The sequence below is a fragment of the Oryx dammah genome, unplaced genomic scaffold (genome assembly GCF_014754425.2).
Source record: "Oryx dammah isolate SB20612 unplaced genomic scaffold, SCBI_Odam_1.1 HiC_scaffold_2, whole genome shotgun sequence".
NCBI classification, from domain to species: Eukaryota; Metazoa; Chordata; class Mammalia; order Artiodactyla; family Bovidae; genus Oryx; species Oryx dammah.
This window is the reverse complement of record NW_024070186.1, coordinates 160,921,156-160,931,921: the sequence shown is the minus strand read 5'-3', so window position 1 is coordinate 160,931,921 and position 10,766 is coordinate 160,921,156. Positions and strand designations below refer to the sequence as shown.

Sequence of the window (10,766 nt, the reverse complement as noted above, 5' to 3'; positions counted from 1 at the left end):
CATGAAAAGCTCCACTTCTGGCTTACCTTGGACATTTGTCACATCTGGCCCAAGTTCCCTTAAGGCCACAGCTGGTTGAAGCTGACCCATCACGGTGGGAGGCCTCCCAGCGTGGCCCTGGCTGGCCAGCCACTCCTCTGGCCACCATGGCTGCGTCTGCCTCGCACCTCAAGTCAGCTGGCGTCTCTGAAGGAGATTTGCTCTTCCCCAGGAGCATCTGTGAAAGTAGATGTCCTGCTCTGTGGGGCAAGGGGGGCCCAGAGGGGTGAAAGGAGGCTCTGAAACGCTTTCTGCGGGCAGGCAGGGCGCCTCCTTCAGAGCTATGAAGAGAAGGGCTTGTTCTGAGATTCCCCTGGATGGAGGCAGACACTCAGAGCCCCTGAGAACACTGTGGCCGAAGCAGAAAACCACGCGGCTCCCAAGACTGCCCTCCCAGCCCGGCAGCCAGTGGGGCCGCTGTGGCCCTGGAGGTCTCTGAGGGTCTTTTCATAGCCGGACTCCTCTGAGGACAGATGAGGGCTTTGACTCCAGTTCCTCCTGGTGTCTGCGTCAGGGAGGCCGCCTGGGTTGGCCAAAAGATCTTTTGAGGCAAGGGCTATTTCCAGTTCCTGCATTTGGAAAGGTCTCCGGTTGCTTAGCCACAGTTGATGTTTGGGAAATATATGTATTTCAAGTAAGTCTTAGAAGAACGCAGCTCTTTTAGGGGTGTAAGGGTGCTGGGTCCTGCTGGGGACGGTAGGGGAGGGCCCATTCCCTGGTTGGCTGAGACCTGTCGGCAGCCCAGCATGAGGCACCAGGAGCCTGCTGGCAGAGTTCTGCTCAGCTTTCTGGCCATTTCTCATCTCCTGGGAAATATGAGGTGCAAATATTGGCGGGGGGGGGGTGCTCATTTTCTATGGATCTAGGAAAAGTTGAGAGCAAAAGGAAGGGGAGAGAGAAGAGAAGCCCTTCTCTGGAGGTTGTGTGTGTTTGGAGGGTCTCTGCCTAGAGCTCTCGAATCCATGCAAAGTCGGGGCTCAAGCCACCCAAGGGAGTGGTGCCAGGGAGACCCGTGTGCCCCTAAGACGTCCCTGCACAGAAGGCCTTCCCTCCGGTGCCCCCTGGCGGCCTGCTTTGGGGTCCTGAAAGTGAAAATCCCTCAGCCATGTCTGACTTTGCGACCCCATGGACTATACAGTCCATAGAATTCTTCAGGCCAGAACACTGGAGTGCGTAGCCTTTCCCTTCTCCAGGGGATCTTCCCAACCCAGGGATCAAACCCAGGTCTCCCACGTTACAGGCGGATTCTTTACCAGCTGAGCCACAAAGCAGGGTCCTGGTGGTGCCTTTTCCAAGGCAAACCATCTTGTTTGGGACACGTTTGCTGTCGTCAGTTGTGCATACCTTAGGGTTAATGAGTCTGTGGTCTTTGAAAGGCAGAGAACCCTTAGTGACCCTTTCGTTTGCATTGGTGGGTTGTGGGGCTGAGTCTGGGGTGCAGAGCAGTCACCATGCAACACCCTGAGGTAGGCTCCTCTGCTTGGCCAGAGCCATCTCATCTGTGCCTCTCGTGCCAGGCCAGCCCGCATACCTCCCTCTCCACAGGGCTGATTCATCTGTCTTTTTTCTTTTGGCTGCACCTCAAGGCTTTGGGGATCTTAGTTCCTCAACCAGGGATTGAACCTGGAATCTTTGGCAGTGAAAGCCTGGAGTCCTAACCACTGGACCTCCAGGGAGGCAAGTTTTAATGTGCTTTTTTCACAGCAACAACACCATCAAAATAGCCATTATGGGGAATTTGCATTCCTGCAATATTGAAACCTAGCAAATGTTTTTATAAAGAATTTTTTTTTTTTTTGGCTGCACCACACGGCTTGTGGGATCTTAAGTTCCCCAACTAGGGATTGAACCCAGGCTTTCGGCAGTGAAAGCCTGGAGTCCTAACCACTGGCCCACCGGGGAATCCCCTCATCTGAGCCTTAAAACGGAAAGTTCCAGGGATCCCCCTTCACTCAAAGGCAGACCAGGACAGTTGGTCATGCTCCTCCTTGTCCAGCCTAGCCCAGCCAGGAACTGTGGTCCCCCAGCGGAGGAGGAGGTGGGGCGCAGGGCCTTCAAAAGTGCCCCCTCTACTGACCCCACTCGCAGTTTCACACACTCCCCAAGCACCTTCCCCTGCTGGGGGTGGGCACCCTGATGAGCACCGGCACCCCCCAAGGAGGAGGTGCAGCACCGCCCTCCCATCTGCCAAGGCCAGCAGGTCCCCCGCCCCCGGGGGCTGGAACAGGGCAGGGGGGTTTCTGCCCTTCTCCTTAGCAAGCATTCTGCCTCCAGCTCCTGCCTGCAATGAGGCCAAAGGCTGGCTTCCCCACCAGCCCCCACGGGGGACAGAACTGTCATCTTCAAGACTGCTCCTGGCTGGCTGCAGGGGGGCTCACCGCTCTCCTCCTTCCCAAGCACCCAGGAGACCTGTCCCTGGGCAAACAGTTACCCAGGGCCCTACCTGGCTCACCCCTCCACCCCTGGGCTGCAGGAGCCCACTCAAGCACTGACTCCATCCGTAAATCGAAAAAACGGGCTGGAAGGCAGCTACCAGGGGCTGAGAGAGCAGGGCTTGGCTGCTGTGAGTCCCCACAGGTCGAGGCGGCAGACGACAAGCCTGACCACGCCTGGCTTGGGCACTTCCCTGGGGCCCCTACCTCTCCTCCGGCCCAAGCCCAGGCCACAGGGGAGAGGTATTGGAAGTTGGACTCCTCACACTGGTGTCCGGCACCCAGGAACCACGGCCTCCTGGGCAGGTGGCTGGAGAGCTGAGGCCTTACCGTGTGAGCCTGGGTAAGTCACACCACGGCTTCTGCCCCGGGGCCCTGCTGTGCCCAGCACTCAGGGCCGGGGCTGCACGGGGCACTGTGCCACGGGGGTGTGTGTGATGGGGCAGGGGAGGTTTGTCATGATTCTCTGTGGAGACTCAGCCCCAGTGGGGTGGTGGCCAGAGCAGGGCTGACAGGCCCACCCACCCATGTGGGACGGGCAAGGCCAGCTGCTGCAAAGGGCATGGGGCCAGTCACCCTCATCCAGAGTCAGAAAAGTAAAAGGTTTTATTCTGGGGAGAAGCTGATAAAAATACTCATCTCTGCTACAGGGGTGGGGCCAGGGCTGCACTGGCTGGTATGCCCCAAGGCGGCGTAGGTCACAGGGCTCAGGAAGCGCTTGGCTTCATTCGGACGCAGTCCTCGGAGAAAGAAAAGAGAAGTCAGGTCCAGGAGGGGGTGCGTGGGAGGGGAGGCAGGGCTGGGGGGGCCACTGGAGGTCAGGGGGTAGGCACTCAGCAGCCAGGAGGATCCTCTGCCATGCCAGCACCCTGACGCCCCCAGGGTGGATCCCCAGGGCAGCTCGCTGCCCCCCACCCCACTCCCTGACTCGCTCCACCACCCCGGGGACCTCTGGTGGATGCTAGGGGGAGGTGTGCCCCAAAACCAGGCAGAAGGAAGCTTTTTTTTAGTTTTTGTGGAATGTGACAGAAGTGTCAGGAAGCATACAAAGGGTAGAGGGTGCAACTGGATAATCTAGGGGTGGAAAGGGAGAAACAGCCAAACTGAGAGGAAGAAGTGTGCGTGCTCAGTCACTTCAGTCGCGTCCGACTCTGTGCGACCCTCTGGACTGTAGCCCGCCAGGCTCCTCTGTCCATGGGATTCTCCAGGCAAGAATACTAGAGTGGGTTGCGGTGCCCTCCTGCAAGGGATCTTCCCGACCCAGGCATCGAACTTGTGTCTCGTACATCTCCCGCCTCACAGGTGCAATCTTTACCGCTGAACCACCAGGGAAGCCCGAGAGGGAGAAGGGGGACTGATAAACCATCCAGGGACTTCCCTGGTGGTCCAGTGGTTAAGACTCTGTGCGTCCGATGCAGGGGGCAGGGGTTCAATCCCTGGTCAGATAACTAAGATTTCCCAAGCCCTATGGTGTGGTCACACACTCACAAAACCATCCCAGGGGCAGAAACCACACGGGCTGAAGGACCCACCAGGCAGGTATGAGCGCTCCGCTCTTCGTCCCGGGGGCCAGTTATGGAACCCCAGATGAGCATGCTTTGCTGGTCAGTCCACCAAGCACACAGACAGTGAGCATGTGACCCAAAGAACCAGCAAGACACCAAATAGGATGGAGCGGTCCTGGAGGATTCCAAGGCTTTTGCTCCAAGTGCCTCATGGATTAGCCAGAAGTAAATACAAACAATCAGATTCTTTAAATACCCAACTCGTAACAGTGATTACTGGTGGAAGCAATCAACAGATAGTAAAAAAGCACGCAGTAAAATCTGGTTCCCATGAGAAAGCTGGTCTTGGTAGAAATAACGCTCGCTAAAGAAAATGGACAGCGGTATCGGCTGTGATTGGAACGCATTCTGATGAAACCATTTCAGCAAAATAAAAAGGAAAGTGATTGTTTTTTAAAACCACTGTAACTGTGCTGTATTGAAAATGGGCCAAGGAATTAAATTGTTTTAGTGGAAAATTCAGTCTAGCAAGAAAGCTGTGTTCTCCATGAAACGTAGCATGAGATGGATTGTGTTGTGTGTATCCACATGCAAGTTGAAAGCAGCTACTGGGTCAAAATGAGTCCCTTGTGGAGACCCCCTCCCTTAAGCCCAGGACCCCCCGCACCTTGCCCAGGGCAGTGTCTCTGCCTTGTTGGGGAGGGTGGAGATGCTGGTGGGGAGGGGGCGGGCGCAGGGCTCACGGCTTGCTGGGCTCCTTGGCGGACTGCAGGCTGGCTCGGGACTCGAGACGCAGGGACCGTGGGTGCCTGGCAGCCCCTGGGGCCGGCTGGGGGTCCTGCAGAGATGGCGTCAGCGGTGGCAGCAGCAGCACGGGCAAGAGAGACGGAGGCGGAGCAGGCATCGTTGGTGGAGGGCCCGAGGTGGCTGAGCCTATGCTGGCATGGGGGAGCACGGCTGTGGGGGGCAGGAGGGGCAAGAGAGACCCATGATGTGTCCCAAGAACATTCTGGAGAGAGGCTGGTCCGACGGGGCCATCCCCACTAAGGAAAAGAGAATCCCTAAGACTGGAAGTGTTCACCTCTAATCACCCAGCCCAGGCATCTGACACTTCCTGGGTGGGGGCAGGAGTATCCATCCTGGGGGATGGATAATTTCATCTATCCATCCAAGATAGATGAAACCAGAGGTGGACGAGGACATGGAGAAGGGCAGCCCAGAGAGAACGGGGCTTGGAGGCCGGGATTCCCCAGTTCAAGGTCGCTGTGCCTCAGCTCCCCTGCCGTAGCAGCGTCCCCAGCCGGGACAGTAGATAAGGGACAGTAGATAAGGACAGCGTGAGGGGAGAGGGGAGGAAGTGCTCTGTGTGCTGTAAAACGCGCTCAGGTTGGTGATGAGACCTGAGGGGTGGTGACCTCAGCCGCGCCGCCCCGACTCGGCTCTTGGGCCCCCAGCGGAGAAGCCCGAAAGCAATGAACGGGCGCCCTTATCCCAGCCCTGCAGCTGGCTGGACTCCAGGAATACAGACACCAGCCCTGGGCCCCAGGGATAGCGCCTGGACCAGGAGGCCTGGCTGGAGGGTGAAGCTGGAGCCCTGGATGGCTGGGAGCCCCTGCTCAGGGCACTGGGTGCCAGGAGGCGGTTGCTCAAGGGACCTTCTCTGGACCTCCGGGCCTGGGCAGGGGAGAGATGGGTGAGGTGGGGCTGGAGAGCCTGAGGCTGGAAATGGGGGCCCAGACACAGTACTGGAATCCCAGCTGGGCCAGGGAGTTGGGGGACAGCTACTCACCAGAGGAGATGGCACCAAATAGGGCGCTCGGGCGGGCACCCTCATGCGGGCTGCGAGCAGGGGGATGTGGGACCTTCACAGCTTAGCAGAGAAGAAAAGGGAAGAGACAGGCATGGATGGGAGCGCCCCCAGGGCTCTGCCCACCTGGAGGCCCACATCCCGTCCTCTGGCGCCCGCAAAGGCCCTTCACTCCGATGGGACCTGCCTGCTGCCCCCACCACTCCTCTTCACACACCCAACCCCCACTTACTCATGCAGGGAAGCCCCTTCCTCCCTCCCCACCTCCCCTTGGAGGAGGAGGTGTTAGGAAAGCCCTTTTTGAAAGTAACTCAAGGGCAGGGAGGAGAGAGCCCTTATTCTAGCGTAGACAGATGCAGGCTGCCAGTTCTCAGCGACTCCCACCAGGGCCGGCCACCAGAGTGCCCCACTCCACCTCCCTGTCCTTCATCTTCTCTGTGTGCACTTTTTTTAAAAAGGTATGTGCGTGCTAAGTCACTTCAGTTGTGTCCAAATCTTTGCAACCCCATGGACTGTAGCCCTCCAGGCGCCTCTGACCATGGGATTCTCCAGGCAAGAATACTGGAGTGGGTTGCTGTTTCCTCCTCCAGGGCACCTTCCAGACCCAGGGATCAAACCCACGTCTTAGGTCTCCTGCACTGCAGGTGGATTCTTTACCACTAACACTACCTGGGAAGCCCTTTTTTGAGGTAAAATTCACATAAAATTAATAATTCAAAGTGAACACTTCGGTAGCATCAAGTTCATTCACAAGGCTGTGTGGCCGCCATACCCATCCAGTTCTCGAACATCTCATCACCCCCAAAAGAGATTGGTACCCACGAGCCAGTCACCCCCGTTCTCCCCTCCCCCGAGCTCTGGCGACCACGAACCTGCTTTCCGTCTCACGATCTGCCTGTTCTGGACACTTCATAGGAGGGCGTCGCACAATACATGGCCTTTGGGGTCTGGCTCCATCCTTCACCCTTTCTGGATGGGGGTCCAGCCAAGCATCTTCATGGCCAGCCTCCCAGACCAGAGGCCAGTGCATGAGGTGGGAACGTGCAGGGAAAAGAGGCCGTGAGAGCAAAGGTGCTGGAAGGATGAGGAGGTGGGGAGGGGTCACCGATGGCCATTCACCCAGGGCTGGTGAGGACGGCAGCCAGACTGGTGAGGCGCCTCCACCTCCATCTGTGACCCGGACACCTCTGCCTACCTCAGCCCTGCCTGTTCTCAGCCCTCCCTGCACTGAGACTTCTCTGGAAGTCCAGCCTCCTGCTGGAGGCACTGTTCACCAGGCACCCAGGGTTCCTCTGGCCTGCCTGAGATCCTGGCCACAATGTGGGCATCGGAGGGGAGGGCACAGGCTGGTGGGATGGCCCTCAGTGGCCCTGCGGGCAAAGGACAGATGGACGCATGAGACCAGGCTGGACCTGGGCAGGGTTCGCATCAGCTAGTTTAGGTTTAGATACTGGGTGTGTCTTGGATTGGGCTTCCCAGGTGGCGCTAGTGGTAAAGAACCTGCCTGCTAATGCAGGAGATGTAAGAGACATGGATTTGATCCTGGGTCGGGAGATCCCCTGGAGGAGGACGTGGCAACCCACTCCAGTATTCCTGCCTGTAGAGTCCCATGGACAGAGGACCCTGGCGGGCTACCTACAGTCCATAGCATTGCACAGTTAGACAAGACTGAAGCGACTTAGCATGCCCAAATATTCTTTTGAATAACAAACGAGCGAGAAGACAACCTGGTCGAAAATCCAGCCACAGGCAGGATTTAAATCGATCCCAATTGCCAGTTAGACTTTGTGGCCCCCAAGCAGGATAAAGCAATGAGGTGTCCTGGTTCAGTCCTCCTTTGTTGTGTGGAACTGGAGGAGAGCACATGCTGGGGAGAAAAGCCCCTTGCTCCGGGTGACAGTCTGGGGGAGCTGGGTGGAGGGGGCTGCTGTCTGACCAATGACGGGGGACAAGGGTGGGGTCTGTATGTCACCCTGGCCCCTCCACCAAAGGTGCACTCCAGGCAAGCAGCCCTCACCCGCTCGCTTGTGCAATGCCCCCCCAGCTCTTGCAGGGTGAAAGGAGGCAGTGCAGGGCGTGGCAAGGAGTTGGGTTCATTAGAGACTCCGGCAGGTCAGTGGTTAAGACTCTGCGCTTCCACTGCAGGAGGCGTGGGTTTGATCCATGGTCAGGAAACGGAGATCCCGCATGCCATGTGGCGCGACCAAAAAAAGAATAAAAATGTTTTTAAAAAGAAAAAAGTTGAGCCCACTCAGTGTTCGCCACCATTGCTGTCATCCTGCCTGGTGGTCCTAGAGGCCTGGCCTGAGTCTCTTTCCGATAGTCTCTTTCCCTCCCCTGGGGCCTGGAGCAGCCAAACCTTGTCCACATGGAGCTGTTAACACTGCAAGGGTGGCATGCATGCTCTGGGGGAATACAGGGCTCGAGATGGTGTCCTGCCCTGCTGGATCAGGGCAGGGGCCTGCGGTGGGTTGAATGGCAGCCCCCCAAAAGACATGTCCCCCGGAACCTGTGAATGTGACCTTGTTTGAAGAAAAGGTGCCTGCAGATGTAAATAAGTGAAGGATCCTGAGATGGGAGGAGGAAATGGCAACCCACTCCAGTATTCTTGCCTGGAAAATCCCACGGACAGAGGAGCTTGAAGAGGGTTGCAAAGAGTCGGACGGACATAACTGAGCAACTGAGCACACACATACTTCTTGAGGTGAGGCCATCTGAGTTAAGAGACAGAGAGAAAGAGACATGGGAGAAGCCACTCAAAGACAGAGGCAGAGATGGGAGTGATGCAGCCACAAGCCCAGGAATGCCTGGGGCCCCCAGAAGCTGGAAGAGGCAGGAGGGATCCTCCACTGGGGCCTTAGGAGGGCGCATGGCCCTACCCACACCTTGATTTGGTATGTCTGGCCTCCTGAACTGAGAGAGCTCACTGCTGTCCTCTCCAGGCGCCCAGCTGGTGGTCGTCTGTCGCGGCCCCAGAGCACTAAAGCAGGCCGCCATCTTCTCCTGCACACCAGGGCTTAGGCGTCTCATGCTCGTTCTCAAGTCAGTAGAGGCAAAGGGGGTGATGGGGGACACCACGGCTGGGACTCTGTGGCTCCTGGACCAACCCCACTAGGGCAGTGTGTGGAGCCCCTCTTCCCAGAAGGGGGAACCTCAAAGGCGCAGAGAAGGTGCCCCTTTGGGTGCTTCCAGCCCAGTGCTGGAGCTGAGTCCCTGGGGTCCCCAGCCGGAGGCAGCTGGAGCCAGAGCAAGGGTGGTGCAGCAACCGGAGTGACTCATTCCCTGTCTCCCTCGGGCCCAGCCCTCCCCGGCCCGTGACAGTCAGAACACGGGCCTCCCGGCCTGTCCTCATCTCCTCCTCATCACGCCCGACCCCGGCCCAGGTAGACTCAGCTTCCTGAGTTCCCAGCCGGGCCTGCCTCGCACCCAGCACAGAGCCTTTGCGCCAGCTATTGCCCCCACTCCCTCCCCAGAGCACTCTCCTCCCAGCTGATTCCTTCATCCAGTGAAGCCCTCTTGCCTTTTCAGAGGCCTCGGGACAGCGGCCCGGGACCTCTCCCTTGGACCAGGGATCCTTGTCACAACTCTCCCGTCACGCCCAGCACTCCAGGGAGGCCCTCTGGTGCCCCTCCCCAGCCGCTCCCCAGTACTGCGCCTGGCACACAGAGCCACGTTTGCCAGTGGCTGTGTGAGGAGCCCCCGTCACAGGTGTTGCCAGCTCTGGGTCCCACCTGCCTCACATGGGGCCTCACACTGCCCAGCAAAGGCAGACCCCGGGCAGGGGTGCCCAGGCAGGCTGACGCTCCTCACCGGCCAGCTCCTTCTCCGCGCTGGTCAGCGGCCGCACCTTGTCCTTGCTCATCATTCGGCCCTTGTACAGGACCCCGTCCACTCCCAGGAGGTCCACCTCGGCCTGGTTAAGGCAGCCCAGGCCCCAGGTCAGGGAGTGTCCACAGGGGCAGCAGGGCCAGCCTCCCCCCAGGGTTGCCCACTTCCAGGGGCTGTGGCCTGACTCACAGAGTCATAGTCCAGCAACTCAGGGTCCCCGTAGGGGTAGAGCGTCGACAAGTCATATGGCTTGAACTCGAGGTTGGTGTTGTTTCTGGGGCCATCACCCCAGTCCCTCGGGGGGCCCAATGAGTCCAGGCTCATCACAGGGGCTCCAAGGTTCTGGAGTTTCTGCAGCTGCTGTTGTTCCCTGGGGGCAGGACAGGGGGTCAGCAGCCACATGGAGGCACCTACACCCCAGAGGAGCCTCAGGTTGGGTCCCAGGGCCTGGCCAGTAGCCAGGGAACTCTGGACAGACACCGTTGGGGCAGAGAGCAGAAATTGAGAGCTGTGTTCCCCTAGACCTGGAACCCTGGTCTGGCCTGCCAAGAGCAGGCTCTTAACCTCTGTCTCTCTTTTTTTTTTTTTATTACACCGTGGGGCAGGTGGGATCTTAGTTCCCAGACCAGGGAATCAAACCCAAGCCCCCCGCACTGGAAGGGCTAAGTCTTAATCACTGGACCACTTAACCTCTTAACCTCTTGTCCTCTTAACCTGTCATCTCAAAGGAGACTCAGGCGAGGGAGGGGGGCATCGGGCACAGCCCCCAGGCCCCTCACCTTCACGTGGCCGTGGCTGCTGTTCGGCTATCACTCCCCACCCTCGAGCCTAGGGGCCCGGGTGTTGGAAGCACTCATGAAGCCATGGGGGGTCAGGGGCTGAGGAGTGGGGCTGGGGCTAGGGGGCTGGCCAGGGGGCAGAGAAACATGAAGGTTGAGAAACCAGGCCTGCCATATGCTAGCTGTGCCTCAGGCCAGTTGCTGAAACTCTCTGAGCCTCAGTTTTCTTCAACTGTGAAATAGGATGATAGCAGAATGACCTCAAAGGGAAAGTGTAAGGTTTCAATGAGGTCCGCACTATCAGAGCACTCGGCACAGAGCCTACCCGGTCACAGCAAGTCCCCCGAGGACCCCGAGGGGTCGTGACTTACTTCTC

The 10,766-nt window shown here is 58.4% G+C and overlaps 1 protein-coding gene across 1 annotated transcript in view; it reads right to left on the bottom strand.

The window, feature by feature from the left end:
• Positions 1–4,220: 4,220 nt before the first annotated feature.
• The window catches only part of CUNH16orf96 (chromosome unknown C16orf96 homolog), a 36,782-nt gene continuing 30,236 nt past the window's right edge, over positions 4,221–10,766 (bottom strand). The window contains exons 13-16 of the mRNA XM_040255977.1: positions 9,801–9,981; positions 9,594–9,696; positions 5,766–5,846; positions 4,221–4,933 (exon numbers count right to left, since the gene is read on the bottom strand). Of these exons, the coding sequence (XP_040111911.1) occupies positions 4,716–4,933; positions 5,766–5,846; positions 9,594–9,696; positions 9,801–9,981 (583 nt within the window). The 3' untranslated portion in view covers positions 4,221–4,715. The remainder of the gene's footprint in view (positions 4,934–5,765; positions 5,847–9,593; positions 9,697–9,800; positions 9,982–10,766) is intronic.